Source organism: Babylonia areolata, chromosome 20 (assembly GCF_041734735.1).
Source record: "Babylonia areolata isolate BAREFJ2019XMU chromosome 20, ASM4173473v1, whole genome shotgun sequence".
Classification (NCBI taxonomy): domain Eukaryota; kingdom Metazoa; phylum Mollusca; class Gastropoda; order Neogastropoda; family Buccinidae; genus Babylonia; species Babylonia areolata.
In genome coordinates, this window is record NC_134895.1 from 8,326,927 (window position 1) to 8,342,632 (window position 15,706).

The window sequence follows — 15,706 nt, forward strand, 5'->3', positions numbered from 1 at the left end:
TCTTCAAATACAGATATACTAAAACACAAAGTCACTGAGATACAATGAGTTGTTGTGGGATTAAGTGTATAAAACTGGGCACTGCCTGCTTATAATGTATCAGTAAGAAATGAAAGCTCGGATGAGTCAAAAAAACAAAACAGCATAAGTCAAAAAAGCTTTACCTTCTGAACCAAGGTGTCATCTTGCAGAACAGCATCTCTGTAAACAATATAACATAATGAAAATATATGTTTTCAGAGTAACAAGCCACGCTGGAAAAAAAAAAAAACAAGGGGAAAAAAAAGCCTCAAACTCAGATACGTTTAGACAAATGAAAACAATTAACAGGCAACGAGAAAAGTACTCCAACAATAATTCCTTGCTTTCATGTCAACACCCTTTTCAAGGGACATAATGATAGATAACAGTCTGTCACATACACCTGGAAGGAGGAGCAACTGTTTCCAGCATATACAGTATTACAGAGATAAAATGAATGCAAGTCATTACAGTGTGAAGGCTCTCTGTTCTGTCCTACAGACTCATCATAACTCAACATAATCATATAATCATCATATGCAGTGATGTGCGCTATCATGGGTACAATACTGATGGTTTCATTTGTTAAAACACACACACAAACACATACACTCTCTCTCTCTCTCTCTATTCACACCACACATGCATGGACAAACACAGATACATGAACATGAACACCTCACAAACACTGACAGCATCTTACTTGCAGGATAGGCAGATTGTTGACAGTGTGTTGAGCAGAGCTTCCTGAAAGGTACATCATCTTATGCATGATGTTTATTGCATATTCCAATCATATTTTACACCAAATTATACAACACTTTTAGCATGGTGCTTATTGCACCATTCCAATCACATTTTGCACCATCATTTTAAACTTACACAGTATTGTAAGCATGTTGTTTATTCCACTATTCCAATCAAATTTTACATCAACTATCATTTTTAAACTTATACAATATTGTAAGCATGATGTTTATTGCACTATTCCTATCAAATTTTAGATCAACTATCAATCAAACTTTTACATATGTAAACATGATTTTGAAGAAAAAAAAATCCCACCACTTCATACAGTACTTTCTGTCACAGAGCACATCCAAAGAACTGATCAGGACAGCGGCTGACAGACAAACATTACACAGCTATGCATGAACTCCTATCTACTTACCAAAAAATACTTAAAAGTTATCTAGAACCATAAATAATGTGAACAATGGCTCTGGGTTGAGCAAAAACCCTTCTAGGACTTTCAACCTCTGACTTATACAGACTGCAAGACAGGTGCTGTGGCCAAATGGGTAGTGTGCCGGGTTCTCTCCCTACTTCCCTGAGTTTGATCCCTGCTTTCAGTGCAACTGGTGGTTTAAGGGTGGCGATTTTTTCCAATCACCCAGTCAACATATTATGTGCAGACTAGCTTGTGCCTGAACCCTCTTCATGTGTATACACACGCAGAACATCAAATAAGCACATTAAAGATCCTGTAATCCAAGTCAGTGTTCGGTGCATTATGGAAACAATAACATTATCAACATGCACACCCCAGAAAATGGAGTAATGGCTGCCTACATGGCAGGGTAAAAACAGCCATACACATAAAAGCCCACTTGTGCATACAAGTGAACATGGGAGTTGCAGCACACGAACAAAGAAGAAAGAAAGAATAAGATGTGTACACACACCTAAGTGTGTATGTGCATGCCTGTCACATTTGAAAAATCCCACACATCCACAGTCAAAAAAGGTACCAACTCAACAGGGCACACCTTTCCTGTCCAGGTCCGACTCAGAAGAGCCCCAAGCAGGGCATCTAACATCTGTCCCAAATGGGGGGATCCCAACTGGGCCCCCAGTCGCTCAGCAACCGTTGCCATGGCGCGGGCTGCCTGGGCTTTGGTGGTCCAGGCTGAGGCGTCGATCAGCTCCACCAACATGGCTGTGATTTCCGACAGGTACAGTCGGATTCCACCCTCCATACCTGCCACACCGGATACTTGACAACATCGACTGTATCACATTGCATTGCATTTCTTTTTTGTCATAACAGATTTCTCTGTGTGAAATTCAGGATGCTCATCCCCTGGGGAGAGCACATCGCCACAGTGCAGCACCACCATAATTTTCTTCTTCCTTTTTTTTGTCTGTAAGTACATTGGTTTTACTATCAAAGTGGATTTTTCTACAGAATTTTGCCAGGTTTTGCCAGAATTTTGTTGCTCTTTCATGTGTGCCAAGTGCATGCTGCACATAGGACCTCAGTCTATTATTGGGATGAATATTGTCTCATGGCTAGCATCCAAACCACCACTCAAGGTCTAGTGGAGGGGAAGAAAATACTGGTGAGCATGGAATTTGAACCCATGCTCTCAGATTCTCTCACTTTCAAGGCTGACGCATTACCAACAGGCCACCACTCCACATACAACCAGGAACAGACTGACCTTGGTATCAAAGTGATGAGGTGTTGTTCATACATTTCCTTTCAGAAAATACACAACACTAGATTGCACAAGAAAGGTATCGCACTATGATGTGAAGTATACAAGCTCTTTTAACACCAGTCCTGTGAAGCAGTAAAAAAAGAAATCATGCACCTAAGCCAGAGTTTTCTCACAGAATCGTTGGATAAACAGCATGATAAGAAACAGCATGGCAAGTCCAGATCCACACTTGCTCTGGGTACTGAGTGGAGACAGGACTACTTCAGCGGCAAGGATAATTGTCTGTACCCTATGTCTATTGATCTGGAACAACTGTTTTGTATCAACCTGCAGTTCATCATCTATGACTGGTGTAAGGGCAGATGTGTCATCGGTAGTCTTTGCTGCATTAATAATATGACAAGGAATCTGGTTTGAGTAGTGGTGTGTTTTCTTTTAAGCTTGCCTGTCTCACTCCATCAGTCATTTCAAAAAGCTCAAGACCTGAGCTACACAGAGAGACATTGTGGTGTTGATGTTTCATGAGAACTGGTTTGGGGAATATTTACTGCATTCCACAAACATCTGTTTTTGTCAATGTTATCAATGGGACATTTAGAAAACCGGTTCAAATGAGCTTACTTTCAAATCATTTCACACACACTAACATGTGTGGAAACACCTATGTGTATGCACCCCCCCAATCACATACAAACACATGAGTGTACATACCCCACATGCACACACATGTTCATAAATGTTCATGAAGAATATGCCCCACCTGGTGTAATCTCATTCCACACATCCTCCCATTCAGTGGACTCGTTACTCTTCTTTTCTTCTGCACAATGAAAAACATACAACTTCAGTTTCACCACTGTTACTGATCAAACATGTTCAACCACACACACACACCGACACACAAACACAACCTTACTGATCTTATTTTGGAAAAATCAAATAGAAACAGCCATGTACTTCTGCACAAAAACAAGATATGCCAATATATGTACACATGAATGTGCACTCTGTGTTTGCAAAGCTCTTAGAGTTTGGTATCTGACCGAAGATAGGTGCTATACAAGTATCCAAACCATCATCATCATCTTCTTCACACCCGAAGATAGTTGCTATACAAGTATTCAAACCATCATCATCATCTTCATCACACCCGAAGATAGATGCTATACAAGTATCCAAACCATCATCATCATCTTCATCACACCCGAAGATAGATGCTATACAAGTATCCAAACCATCATCATCATCTTCATCACACCCGAAGATAGATGCTATACAAGTATCCAAACCATCATCATCATCTTCATCACACCCGAAGATAGGTGCTATACAAGTATCCAAACCATCATCATCTTCATCACACCCGAAGATAGATGCTATACAAGTATCCAAACCATCATCATCATCTTCTTCACACATGCAAACAAACAACAAGCAACAAACACACACAGACACAAACACACATACATGCACCTAATCTTCTGGCAGTGAACAGAAAACAAACCAACAAGAAGGACATACACACACACGCTCACTTGCACACACACACACACACACACACACACAAATACACACAAACACACACACACTCAAGTACACACACACACACACACACACTCAAATACACACACACATATCACATCACAGCGCACCTTCTGTCTTTTCCTGGTGCAGTGCAAAGAAGGCGAGCGGCATGGCCAGACTGGCATGGCGACGCAGGTGGTCTGGTGCGGTCTGACTGATGGCATGTAATGTCACTCCACACGCCTGCTGTGCACTCTCGTCTGCACACAGCCAAACACAAAGCACCTTCACTACTCTTCTCCGCTGCTGCAACAAAGCGTTCTTTCCCATTTTTTGTTATCCTTTGCCTTGACTGGTGAAGCATCTTTTTAAAAAAATGATTCAGAGGCATCTTATACAGTATCCCAAAGCCTTGAGGGACTCAACAGATTCCAAACTGGTACAGGAAAGCTAACGGTTTTAACCCTCTTACCCCCAGGTCCCTCAGCACTGGTGGTGGTGTGTCCATCGAGATCGATGATGACCATCGTTGTCATCCAGATGGGGGATGGGGGATGGGGGGAGGGTGGTGGTGGGGTGGGGGGAAGGATGCTCATGAGTCTATCTGTGAGTGCGCAGATGGCTGAATAGTCCAATCTGCGCACGAAATGTTCGCTGACAGTTGGGGCAGACAAAGACAGGCATATCATTGTCAGGGAGCTTGTTTGCCCGTGACTTTCTGGCCTGCCTCTTCTGAACAGCTGCAGCAGTCCTGTTGGCCTCGCACAACCTGGCGCCTTTGTGCACAGCAGCGCGCCATTTGTCACGGTCCACTGCAGATTCCTCCCAGGAGTCAGGGTTGATATCAAACGCTTTCAGAGAGACTTTCAGAGTATCTCTGAAGCGCTTCTTCTGACCTCCGTGTGATCTCTTCCCTTGTTGCAGCTCGCCATAGAAGAGCCTTTTGGGCAGCCGATGGTCTGGCATACGCGCCACGTGTCCAGCCCAGCGAAGCTGGGACTGCATCAGGATGGTGAAGATGCTGGGAAGGGTGGCTTTTGCGAGCACCTCTGTGTCTGGGGTCTTGTCTTGCCACTTGATGTTCAGTAGCTTCCTGAGGCATGTTGTGTGGAAGTGGTTCAGCTTCTTGGCATGTCGTTGGTACACTGTCCAAGTTTCGCAGGCGTACAGTAGTGTGGGGAGAACTACTGCTCTGTAGACCTTTAGCTTGGTCTCAAGACTAATGCCTCTTCTGTTCCAGACATTTGCATTGAGTCTACCAAAAGTTGCGCTTGCTCTTGCAATCCTGACGTTCACTTCATCGTCGATGGTCGCATTTCGTGACAGTGTGCTGCCAAGGTATGTGAACCGCTCCACCGCACTGAGTCTCTGACCGTTGACTGTGATGTTGGGCTCAACGTAGGGTTTCCCTGGGGCTGGCTGATGGAGAACTTCAGTTTTCCTCGTGCTGATGGTAAGGCCGAAGTTCCTGCTGGCAGTGGCAAACTTGTCGACGCTGAGTTGCATGTCAGCTTCAGATCCAGCGTTGAGGGCACAATCATCAGCAAACAAAAAGTCTCTGATGATGTCTGTCATGACCTTCGTTTTTGCTTGAAGCCTTCTGAGGTTAAACAGCTTGCCATCTGTTCGGTACTTTAGGCCGATTCCAACATCGCCATCTCTGAAGGCATCAGTAAGCATTGCAGAGAACATGAGGCTGAACAGCGTTGGAGCCAGGACGCAGCCTTGCTTGACACCATTTGTGACAGCAAAAGGAGCAGATGTTTCACCATTGTCCTGGACTCGAGCCTGCATGCCTTCATGGAATTGGCTGACCAAGGAAATAAATTTCCGAGGGCATCCGTACTTGGCCATGATCTTCCACAGTCCCTCTCTACTCACGGTGTCGAAGGCCTTAGTGAGGTCGACATAGGTGGAGAACAGATCAGCATTTTGCTCCTGACATTTCTCTTGCAGCTGCCTTGCAGCAAACACCATGTCAGTGGTTCCGCGCTCTTTCCGGAATCCACATTGGCTCTCAGGCAAATGACCTTGGTCAAGGTGTGCTGTGAGGCGGTTAAGTAGGATCCTGGCAAGTATCTTGCCTGCGATGGAGAGCAAGGAAATGCCCCGATGGTTATCACAGGCTTGCCGGTTCCCCTTTCGCTTGTACAAGTGAATGATACATGCATCTTTGAAATCCTGGGGGATCGTCTCTTCTTTCCACATGAGTGAGTACAGCTGATGAAGCTTCTCAGTCAGCACAGTGCCTCCATCCTTGTAGACCTCTGCTGGTATGGAGTCTGAGCCAGGTGCTTTGCCACTGGATAACAGACGGATTGCTTTCTGGGTCTCAAGAAGTGTTGGCGGATCGTCCAGTGCTTCGTTGATGGGGACTTGTGGGAGACGGTCTATGGCTTCATCATTTATGGAGGAAGGGCGATTTAAGACACTGTTGAAGTGCTCAGCCCATCGTTCGAGAATGTTCTCCTTCTCGGTGATCAAGGTATTCCCATCTGCACTGAGGAGGGGGGATGATCCTGAGGATGTGGGGCCGTAGACTTCTTTTAAGGCATCATAGAACCTCTTTATATCGTGCCTGTCAGCATATCCCTGGATCTCATCAGCTTTGTCACTCAGCCACTTATCCTGCATCTGGCGTAACTTTTGCTGAACAGTCCTGCGGATGGCATCATACGCATCCTTTTTTGATGTGGACTTTGGGTTGCTCAGGTGGGCTTGATGCAGACGGCGTTTCTCATCCAGAAGCTGCTTGATTTCATCACAGTTTTCATCAAACCAGTCTTTGTGCTTTCTGGTCATGGGTCCCAGGGTCTCTGAAGCTGTACTATAGATCAGCTCACGCAGGGTCCTCCAGTCAGACTCCACATTCTGGTTGTCCAGAGAGGCGGATTCCAGACGATCTTCCAGCAGCTCCACAAAGGACTGTTTGATGGTGATGCTTTTCAGCTTAGCGATGTTGAGCCGTTTTGGAGCCTTCTGGCCTTGGGGGCGTCTCTTGGGTTGGATTCGAATATTCAACTTCGAGACTACAAGACGATGGTCTGTCCAACACTCGGCGCCGCACATGGTCTTTGTTACACGTACATCTTGCCTATCCCTTTTCCTGACGATGACATAATCGATGAGATGCCAATGCTTTGAGCGAGGGTGCATCCATGACGTCCTGTTACGGGTGGGGAGGCAGAAAACTGTGTTGGTTATCAGCAGTTCGTGCTCTGCACAGGTCTGAAGCAAAAGCAATCCATTTGGGTTGCAGTGGCCCACACCGTGCTTTCCAATCACTCCATCCCAGGAGATGTAGTCAGAGCCAACTCTAGCATTGAAGTCCCCAAGAATGATGAGCTTGTCTGCTTTAGGGATGGCAGCAATGACAGAGTGAAGGTCCTCGTAGAACTTCGCCTTCACTTCATCCGGGTTGGTCATGGTTGGGGCGTAGGCACTGACAATGGTGAGGTGCTTCTGGCCAGATGCCAGTGGGAGTTTCATGGTCATAAGCCTATCGTTGACTCCCTTTGGGATTCCAGCTAGCTTGCTGACAAGTGCTGTTTTTACTGCAAAACCAACACCAGCCTCACGTCGCTCTTCGCTTCCTCGTCCACTCCAGAAGAAGGTGTAACCAGATCCCCGTTCACAGAGCTCGCCTTCGCCTGCAAGCCGAGTCTCACTCAAGGCTGCGATGTCGATGTTGTATCTGGCGAGTTCGGATGCAACTAGTGCTGTTCTCCTTTGGGGTCTGTCCGCATTATCTCTGTCCAGGAGAGTCCTTATGTTCCAAGCACCAATGGTGAGAGGAACGATCCTTGTTTTTTTCTTTTCTTTCTCTTTGTTTCGACCGCTGATGTAGGGTCCCCGCCAGCCGCGGTATGCTGGCCAGGGTGATATGGAGCAGGCAATTTTTAGGGCACCTTTTCTAGCCCCTTCCTCATGCCAGGGAGGTGAGCAGTGCATTCCTAAAGAGGGCTGCTCAGACGCTCAGACGGCTGCCGAGCTCCATCGCTGCTCCTGTCGACGAAGAACGACCCTATGGCCTGAGCCGCCTGCGTGCAGGTCTGCGGCTGCGACTGCCAGTGTACCCACACCTGTCGTTTCGTCGCTCGCCTGTCGCCACAGGACTTGGGGGTGATGAAATGAAGGATGAAAGGTCATTTTGGATGACTGATGACTTGCGCGATGAGTTTGTTTAAAGTGAAGAGGAGTTGCGCAACGTCAACCTCACTCTCTCGTCCGGGTCCACCAATTTCCAGTGGCAAGACTAAGTCGAGACGACTGGAGGATGAGCACGGATGCAGTGGATGACCAAGATATCCTTTCGGTGTCTCATCTTGCTCTCTGCACTCCACAGTGCGTTGCTGTAATCGCCTTCCTCTCCGTTGAACCGATAGGTTTCTTCCGCAGATTCTGCCGGATCCAGACTTCGCATACATGGGTAGACACACCCCGGAGGCCAACTGCGTGTGGCATGCACACAGCACAGTGGAGCTAGATGGCCGTCGGTGGCTCTCCCGAGCCGACGCCCTTTTATGGATCTCCATAAGGGTGTCTAGCCACCCGCCTCACCAGTCCCAGAAGGGAGCGGTGGAAGTGCCGGTTTAGTCGTCGGCAACCCGACCCTGAACAGGTTGTACTGGATTACAGGTTACCAGTAGCAGATCTAATGACCTGACCTGACAAAAAATGCAGCACTAATCACCCATGAAATCCCATGCCAAGGGGAATATCCCTTGCGATTTTCGGTAGTGGGTAATTATAAATATTGATTAAAAATATAATCACCTTCTTTTGTTGCACAGATTTATTTTTCCTGCATTCTACACAAAATAAAGTTGCAGAAGAATTTTTGTTTCCAGGCTCATGTTGCAAAAAAACAAAAGTGTTAAATTTGATGGTTAACTTTGAAAAAATTCTTTTATTGCAGTATGATTTTCTTTGAAATAAGTTTATCTGGTCTGCAGTGTCTTCTAACACATCTTTTTTTTTTCTTACTCAACTTGAATTCCAACAATGAACATGCTGATTTTCATGTTCTTTTCATTTTGAGGGATGATGCTGGTGGGAAGAAAAACAACAGCAAACAAACAAAAACAAACAACAAACCTACCTCACATGAAATTTCTCCTTAATGAAAAGAAAAAATATAATCCATTTAACTAGCAAAATCAGGAAGATTGTGCAGAATGTCAATAAGTATCAGTGCAATCAACAACTGACAGTATCGATTCTGATGGTCTGGCGATCAATCCACGATTTCAGAGGTCCGGCGATCGATTCACCATTTCTGAAGTCCAGCGATTGATTAACACTCAAGTACCAACTACACTCTCAATATCAGTAAAACTCAGTCAGTGAATGTCTAGGTCACTCAGTATGATTGAATTTGACAAAATTCTCACGCAGAAATCATCTTCAGAATAGTTGTTTGGATTACGCTACTACTCTCGACAGTCATCAAACTCATCTTGCAACTTTGAAACTTCAAAACTTTGGCAAAACTTACCTAAATCTGTAATATATTCCACTGAACTAGCACAATCAGGAAAATCATGCACAATGCCAATAAATATCAGTGAAATCAAGACTAACTCACTGACAGTATCGATTTCAGAGGTCCAGAGTTTGATTCATGATTTGGGAGGTCTGGCGATCGGTTCACATTTCAAGTGACCAACTTCACTCTCATTGATGGCAAAACTCGGTCAGTCAATATCTAGGTCACTCAGTTTGATTAATTTTTACAAGATTCTCAAGCTAAAATCATTAAAATGGTTCAAAATCATCTTCAGAATTGTCGTTCAGATTGCACTAAAGCTCTCGGCAATCATCCAACTCGTCTTCACAACTTTGTCAAAATTCAAGCAAATCAGACTCTGAAAAGTGCAAAATGCATGGCAGGAAGTACCAAAAATGAGGCTGTGAATCTCGCCCGAGTCTCGTTTATGTAAACAACAATGGCTGCGCCCACAGTAAGCATGCGTTTAGCCGGCGGTACCGGGCTGGTTCGGGTGTTACACTGCAAGCCACTATTGGGCGAGTACGGTGGATAAGAGTAAAGGGCGTCAGGGGAGGGGGGAAGGTTGGGAGGGGGAAAAGTAGCTTCGCCAATGATTCCAAGCAGGTAGACGGTTGATTAAGCTGAATTATCGACAAGGTGATGAATTTAACGCAATACCAATAAAACAGGCAGTCTAGACACATTTGACCTCTTCTGAATTCATATGAAAAGCACTCCATCATGTACTTTAAGTATGAACCAGGACCACTGCTTGGAACTGCAACTACTGCAGGGTGGAGATTAGGAAAGAAGAAAGAAATGGGAAAGGTGGTGGAGTGGACGGAGAGGAGGGGTGAGGTGGGGATAGAGGAATGAAAAGTGTGTTAAACTTTACACACTGAAATGTTCAAAGGAGAGGAAATCACCATTCACCACCAGGTGACCAACTCACTTTCATGGTCCAGGTACCAGGTCTTCAGTTTGGTGATCAGCTTCTCTGTACTGCTGTCTTTTCCCACCTGGAGACACACACATGTCTTGTACTGTATTGCATGCTCACACACTGCACTGTATTGCTCACATGCATGCATACACTGTACTGTAATGCACAAAGATGAATACACACTATGTATCTATAAACATATAAAAGCATACAAATATAAAAACATAGTAAAAACAAATACATCTGTACACAAGCACAGTATACACATACCAAATTACTTCAAAAGAAGTAATCTGTAAAAACCACAGTAAGGCACAGCAGTCCTGTCGTGACAGCATGCAACCCATGCCTCACATGTTACATCACTACACTGTGTTTTCCAGGGCAGTGACCACAAAGAAACATCAGACAATAAAATCAAGCAGAACAGTGCTAAGGCACACCAACTCTGAATGCCATGTTCTGACTTTATACAAACATACATACATGCATACATGTATTTAGTTTTATCCTTTGTAAGAGATGAAAGCAATGCTTACTCTTTATTTAAGCATATCAATTCAGATATATACATGTGTATATATCTAGACTGTTTTGTCCTTTTTTTATAAGATATAAATAAAATGTTTACCCTTGTATTCAAGAAAATCAGTTAAAACCGACCTATATTTGTACATATATCTATTCAGCTGCATCCTTTGTCAGTCATGAATGGAACTCTTGCTCTTGTATTTATCAGTTCAGATAGACATATTCTGATACATCAGACACTTAATCCAACAACAACACTACGTCTGTCTGATTAAAGTGAAAAACAACAACAACAACAAAAATGAAGTAATGCTGAAGAGACCTTAACGAGATGGGCCAGAGCGGTGGCATAGTTCTTGCGCACAGAGCTGTTCCTGTCGTTCAAGCCCTGCAGGAAAGCCCCCATGAGCTTCCCTGCAACACCGTCAACCATGCACTTGGTTTCTCAAAAAACTAAACCTTATACATTTCTGCTGATGCATAAAAACAAGAGCAACAAACCCCTCACCCCCCAAAAAAATAAAATAAAAAGAAAAGAAAGAAGTCATCTGCTGGTAACAGTTGAGAAAAAGAACAAGCAATAAACTAAAAACAAAGCAAAAGATAAGAGGAAACAATACCTCATTACCTGATGGATGGAAAGACAACTTCAGTCATGACACATTTTCACTTCATCTCTTTTCATCTAAAAGAATAACAATCTATCTTCAATATTGAAAATCCAGGTTCAACATAATCATTAAATGCCCATACCCTTTTACCCTGCACATGTAAATGCATGTAAACAGCCAAGGAACAAAATAATAACATCCAATAAATAACCATTTATACATCTCACTCAACAAAGGCTGAACATATATCATCCTGGTCTTAAATGTTTATTTACAAGAACGTAGAAAACTCCTGTGGATTGTCAGTGCTGGGTCTACAGCAGATGAATCCAGGTGTGGGGTGTGTATTGGGGGGCAGGGTGAGGACTGGGAATGAACGCCAAGTAAAGTAATGCCTCTTAAACGTTGCAGATGATGGAGCAGTGTGAAAAAAAACAAACAAAAAAAACATTACACAGGAATGTAGGAACAACAAAGGAAGACAGGTTAGCAGCAGTGCTCACCTGCATGGGGAGCCAGATCCTGAGGACAGTGGAGCACCAAGGAGACGACGAAGCTGGAGCAGGCGGCTTTGGTTCCCACACCGATGCTGCGTTTGACCAGGTCAGTCAGACGGGGCACCAGCTCCGTCAACACTGATTCATCCACATACTGTACACACTGCAAGTCACACGTGATTCGTTCATGTACTGTCCACACTGCAAGTTACATGTAATATGTCCACACACTGTATACACTGCTAGTTAACATGATTCATCCATGTACTGTACACACTGCAAGTCACATGATTCACACTGCAAATCACATGATTCATCCACATACTGTACACACTGCAAGTCACATGATTCATCCACATACTGTACACACTACAAGTCACATGATTCATCCACATACTGTACACACTACAAGTCACATGGTTCATCCACATACTGTACACACTACAAGTCACATGATTCATCCACATACTGTACACACTACAAGTCACATGATTCACACTGCAAGTCACATGATTCATCCACATACTGTACACACTGCAAGTCACATGATTCACACTGCACGTCACATGATTCATCCACATACTGTACACACTGCAAGTCACATGATTCATCCACATACTGTACACACTGCAAGTCACATGATTCACACTGCACGTCACATGATTCATCCACATACTGTACACACTGCAAGCTAACATGATTCACACTGCACGTCATACGATTCATCCACATACTGTACACACTGCAAGTCACATGATTCACACTGCACGTCACATGATTCATCCACATACTGTACACACTGCAAGTCACATGATTCACACTGCACGTCACATGATTCATCCACATACTGTACACACTGCAAGTCACATGATTCACACTGCAACTCACATGATTCATCCACGTACTGTACACACTGCAAGCTAACATGATTCATCCACGTACTGTACACACTGCAAGCTAACATGATTCATCCACGTACTGTACACACTGCAACTCACATGATTCATCCACGTACTGTACACACTGCAAGCTAACATGATACACACTGCAAATCACATGATTCATCCACATACTGTACACACTGCAAGTCACATGATTCACACTGCACGTCATACGATTCATCCACATACTGTACACACTGCAAGTTAACATGATTCATTCACATACTGTACACACTGGAAGTCACATGATTCACACTGCAACTCACATGATTCATCCACATACTGTACACACTGCAAGTCACATGATTCATCCACGTACTGTACACACTGCAAGTCACACGAGTGGTCCATGTACTGTACACACAGCTAATCAGTTTTCCCACAAGCCACCATTTTTTGTTTGCTTTTTTCCTAGCTGGCATTGTTCACCTGAAATCTGTTTCTCCGTTTTTGAAACACTGGACTAACAGTGTGCTCTTCAGTCGATGGATATCAACTCACAATACTTCTCTTCATACAATTAAGATACAGATAAAAAGAATTATTGAGACATTTTGCCTTGTAGAGTGTTAACTGTACAACAAACAATTTCTGAATCTGAGATCAATTCTGATTGATAAGAAAACATCACAAATATCCAGTAAGTATAAAAAATCAAGGTATAAACACAAAACAAATGAAAACTCCAGCAACATTTTTTACAGTCTGCCCACACAGATCAAAAAACGAAAGAAAACAACAGAACCTACTTACCCGATTGACTGTTTCCATCATGGGCGATGACTTTGATGCAGCAATGCGTGCTTTGTCCAACTGAAAGGAACATCACACTGTTCATGCAACCATCCAAATATAGATACCACTGATCACCCAATGTGATGTGGCACCAAATGTGATGTGTTGTTTTTCTCATACATTAGCATCTTGCAACTGTGGTAATGGTTCTGGATGTTAATGGTCTTTTTTTTTCTTTCTTTTTCTTTTCTTTTTTTTTCTTTTTAAAGCGAAATGCTTAAAGATTCTAACATCAGAACATTCAAGCACTTGACCAACTGTCAAAATAATCAGTTACCCAACTGTAGTAGTAGCAAAATAAAACTCTGATACTTTTTTTAATATAGTCTTTTATGTGACAAAAATCCTTAGAGACTACATTTACAGATCTTTTTTTCCTTATTTCTGCTCATACATTCCACGAATTAGGAGCAAAAAATAATGAAAAGGTGAGAAAAAGGAAAGTAGATGGCGCACCTTGTCCTGTGTGGCCTGACTGCTGGTGTGGAAGCTGAGGTAGTTGAGGACCTGGGGTTCCAGTCCACTGACAGCTTCCAGCAGAGCGACAACCAGTGCAGGGATGTGGGGTTTCAGCAGTTCCCCTGCCTTCTTGCTGATCTCCAGAATGGTGGACAGCCTGTAGTGCAGTCATCAGATACACAGTCATAATAATAATAATAATGGTATTTATATAGTGCTGAATCTTGTGCAGAGACAAATCAAAGTACTTTCGCACCAGTCATTCACATGTATGCATAACTCTAAAACTGGAGAAACTGAAGACAAGGAAGTGGCAGGGAAGGGAGGCTATTTTGGGAAGAGGTGGGTTTTAAGGCCAGACTTGAAAGAGCTGACTGTGGAGACCTGACGAAGCGAAAGAGGAAGTTCATTCCAATTGCAAGGTCCAGAAACAGAGAAAGAACGGTGGCCAACAGTCGAGTGCATCACAACAGTACAGTGTAACCCATATCATGGGGACAGAATTTTGCCACTGACAATCTTTTAACTGTGGGTTCTTTTACAAGCGCCAAGTTCATGCTGCACATGGGACCTTGGTTTATTTTCTCAAACAAATTACCATTGTCACTGTAAACCTACCGACAGACACTGTGACAGACAGACAACAAAAAAAAGAAAAAAAAAGAAGGAAGTAAAAACATAATCTCCCTGAGGGATACCACAACAACTGTCAATGCAGGCAGACAGTATGTGGAAGCCTCTTCAGCCCCCCCCAAAAAGAATTAAATTCCACTGAACTTTAAAAAATAAATAAATACAAAAAAAATTCTATTGAACTGAATTTTCTTTCATGAGGGAAGTTGAAAAGCAACGTTAAAGAAAGACAGGGCAGGAGGGGGAGGGAGAGAGGAGTGACTGACCCGATGGCGCGGACCTCCTTGACGTTGGTGTTGAGCGTGATGTTCAGCAGACATGGCAGCACTGCCCGCGTGGCCCGCCCACCTGCCTGCCCGTTCTCCGGGTCACAGATTCTGATTGACACCTGCACAGCCATACACCCCCAACTTTTGTTGTTACAGAAAAAAAAGGTAATTAACAGGCATCTCTAGAAAGGGAAAACCAATATTACAAAGTTGAAATACAAGACATTTTTTTTATTACCAATATGTTCCAATAGCATCATCAGGCTCATTAACCACGTTTGCTTTCATCACATACTAGAACATTAGATGATGATGAAACTTTCATCATATCCCGGCATTTTAATGACAAAATTGAAATTTTCATCATGTACTGGAACATCAGATGATGACAAAACATTCATCATATTTATCCTGGAACATTAGTGATTATGATTAAATTTTCATCATATATTGAAACAACAGATGATGATGCAACTTTTATCATATACTGGAACATCAATAATGATAATGAAATTTTCACTAAAATCAACTGATGAAGAAGTTCGTT

At 43.4% G+C, this 15,706-nt stretch overlaps 1 protein-coding gene across 3 annotated transcripts in view; it reads right to left on the reverse strand.

Moving 5' to 3' along the window:
* The window catches only part of LOC143295004 (proteasome adapter and scaffold protein ECM29-like), a 73,054-nt gene that overhangs the window by 13,381 nt on the left and 43,967 nt on the right, over window positions 1–15,706 (reverse strand). For all 3 annotated transcript variants that reach the window (XM_076606538.1, XM_076606537.1, XM_076606539.1), the window contains 11 exons: window positions 15,157–15,278; window positions 14,255–14,414; window positions 13,757–13,816; window positions 12,069–12,225; window positions 11,277–11,368; window positions 10,433–10,499; window positions 4,118–4,249; window positions 3,226–3,285; window positions 1,791–2,002; window positions 725–768; window positions 165–201 (listed from right to left, as the gene is read on the reverse strand). In XM_076606538.1, the coding sequence (XP_076462653.1) occupies window positions 165–201; window positions 725–768; window positions 1,791–2,002; window positions 3,226–3,285; window positions 4,118–4,249; window positions 10,433–10,499; window positions 11,277–11,368; window positions 12,069–12,225; window positions 13,757–13,816; window positions 14,255–14,414; window positions 15,157–15,278 (1,143 nt within the window). The remainder of the gene's footprint in view (window positions 1–164; window positions 202–724; window positions 769–1,790; window positions 2,003–3,225; window positions 3,286–4,117; window positions 4,250–10,432; window positions 10,500–11,276; window positions 11,369–12,068; window positions 12,226–13,756; window positions 13,817–14,254; window positions 14,415–15,156; window positions 15,279–15,706) is intronic.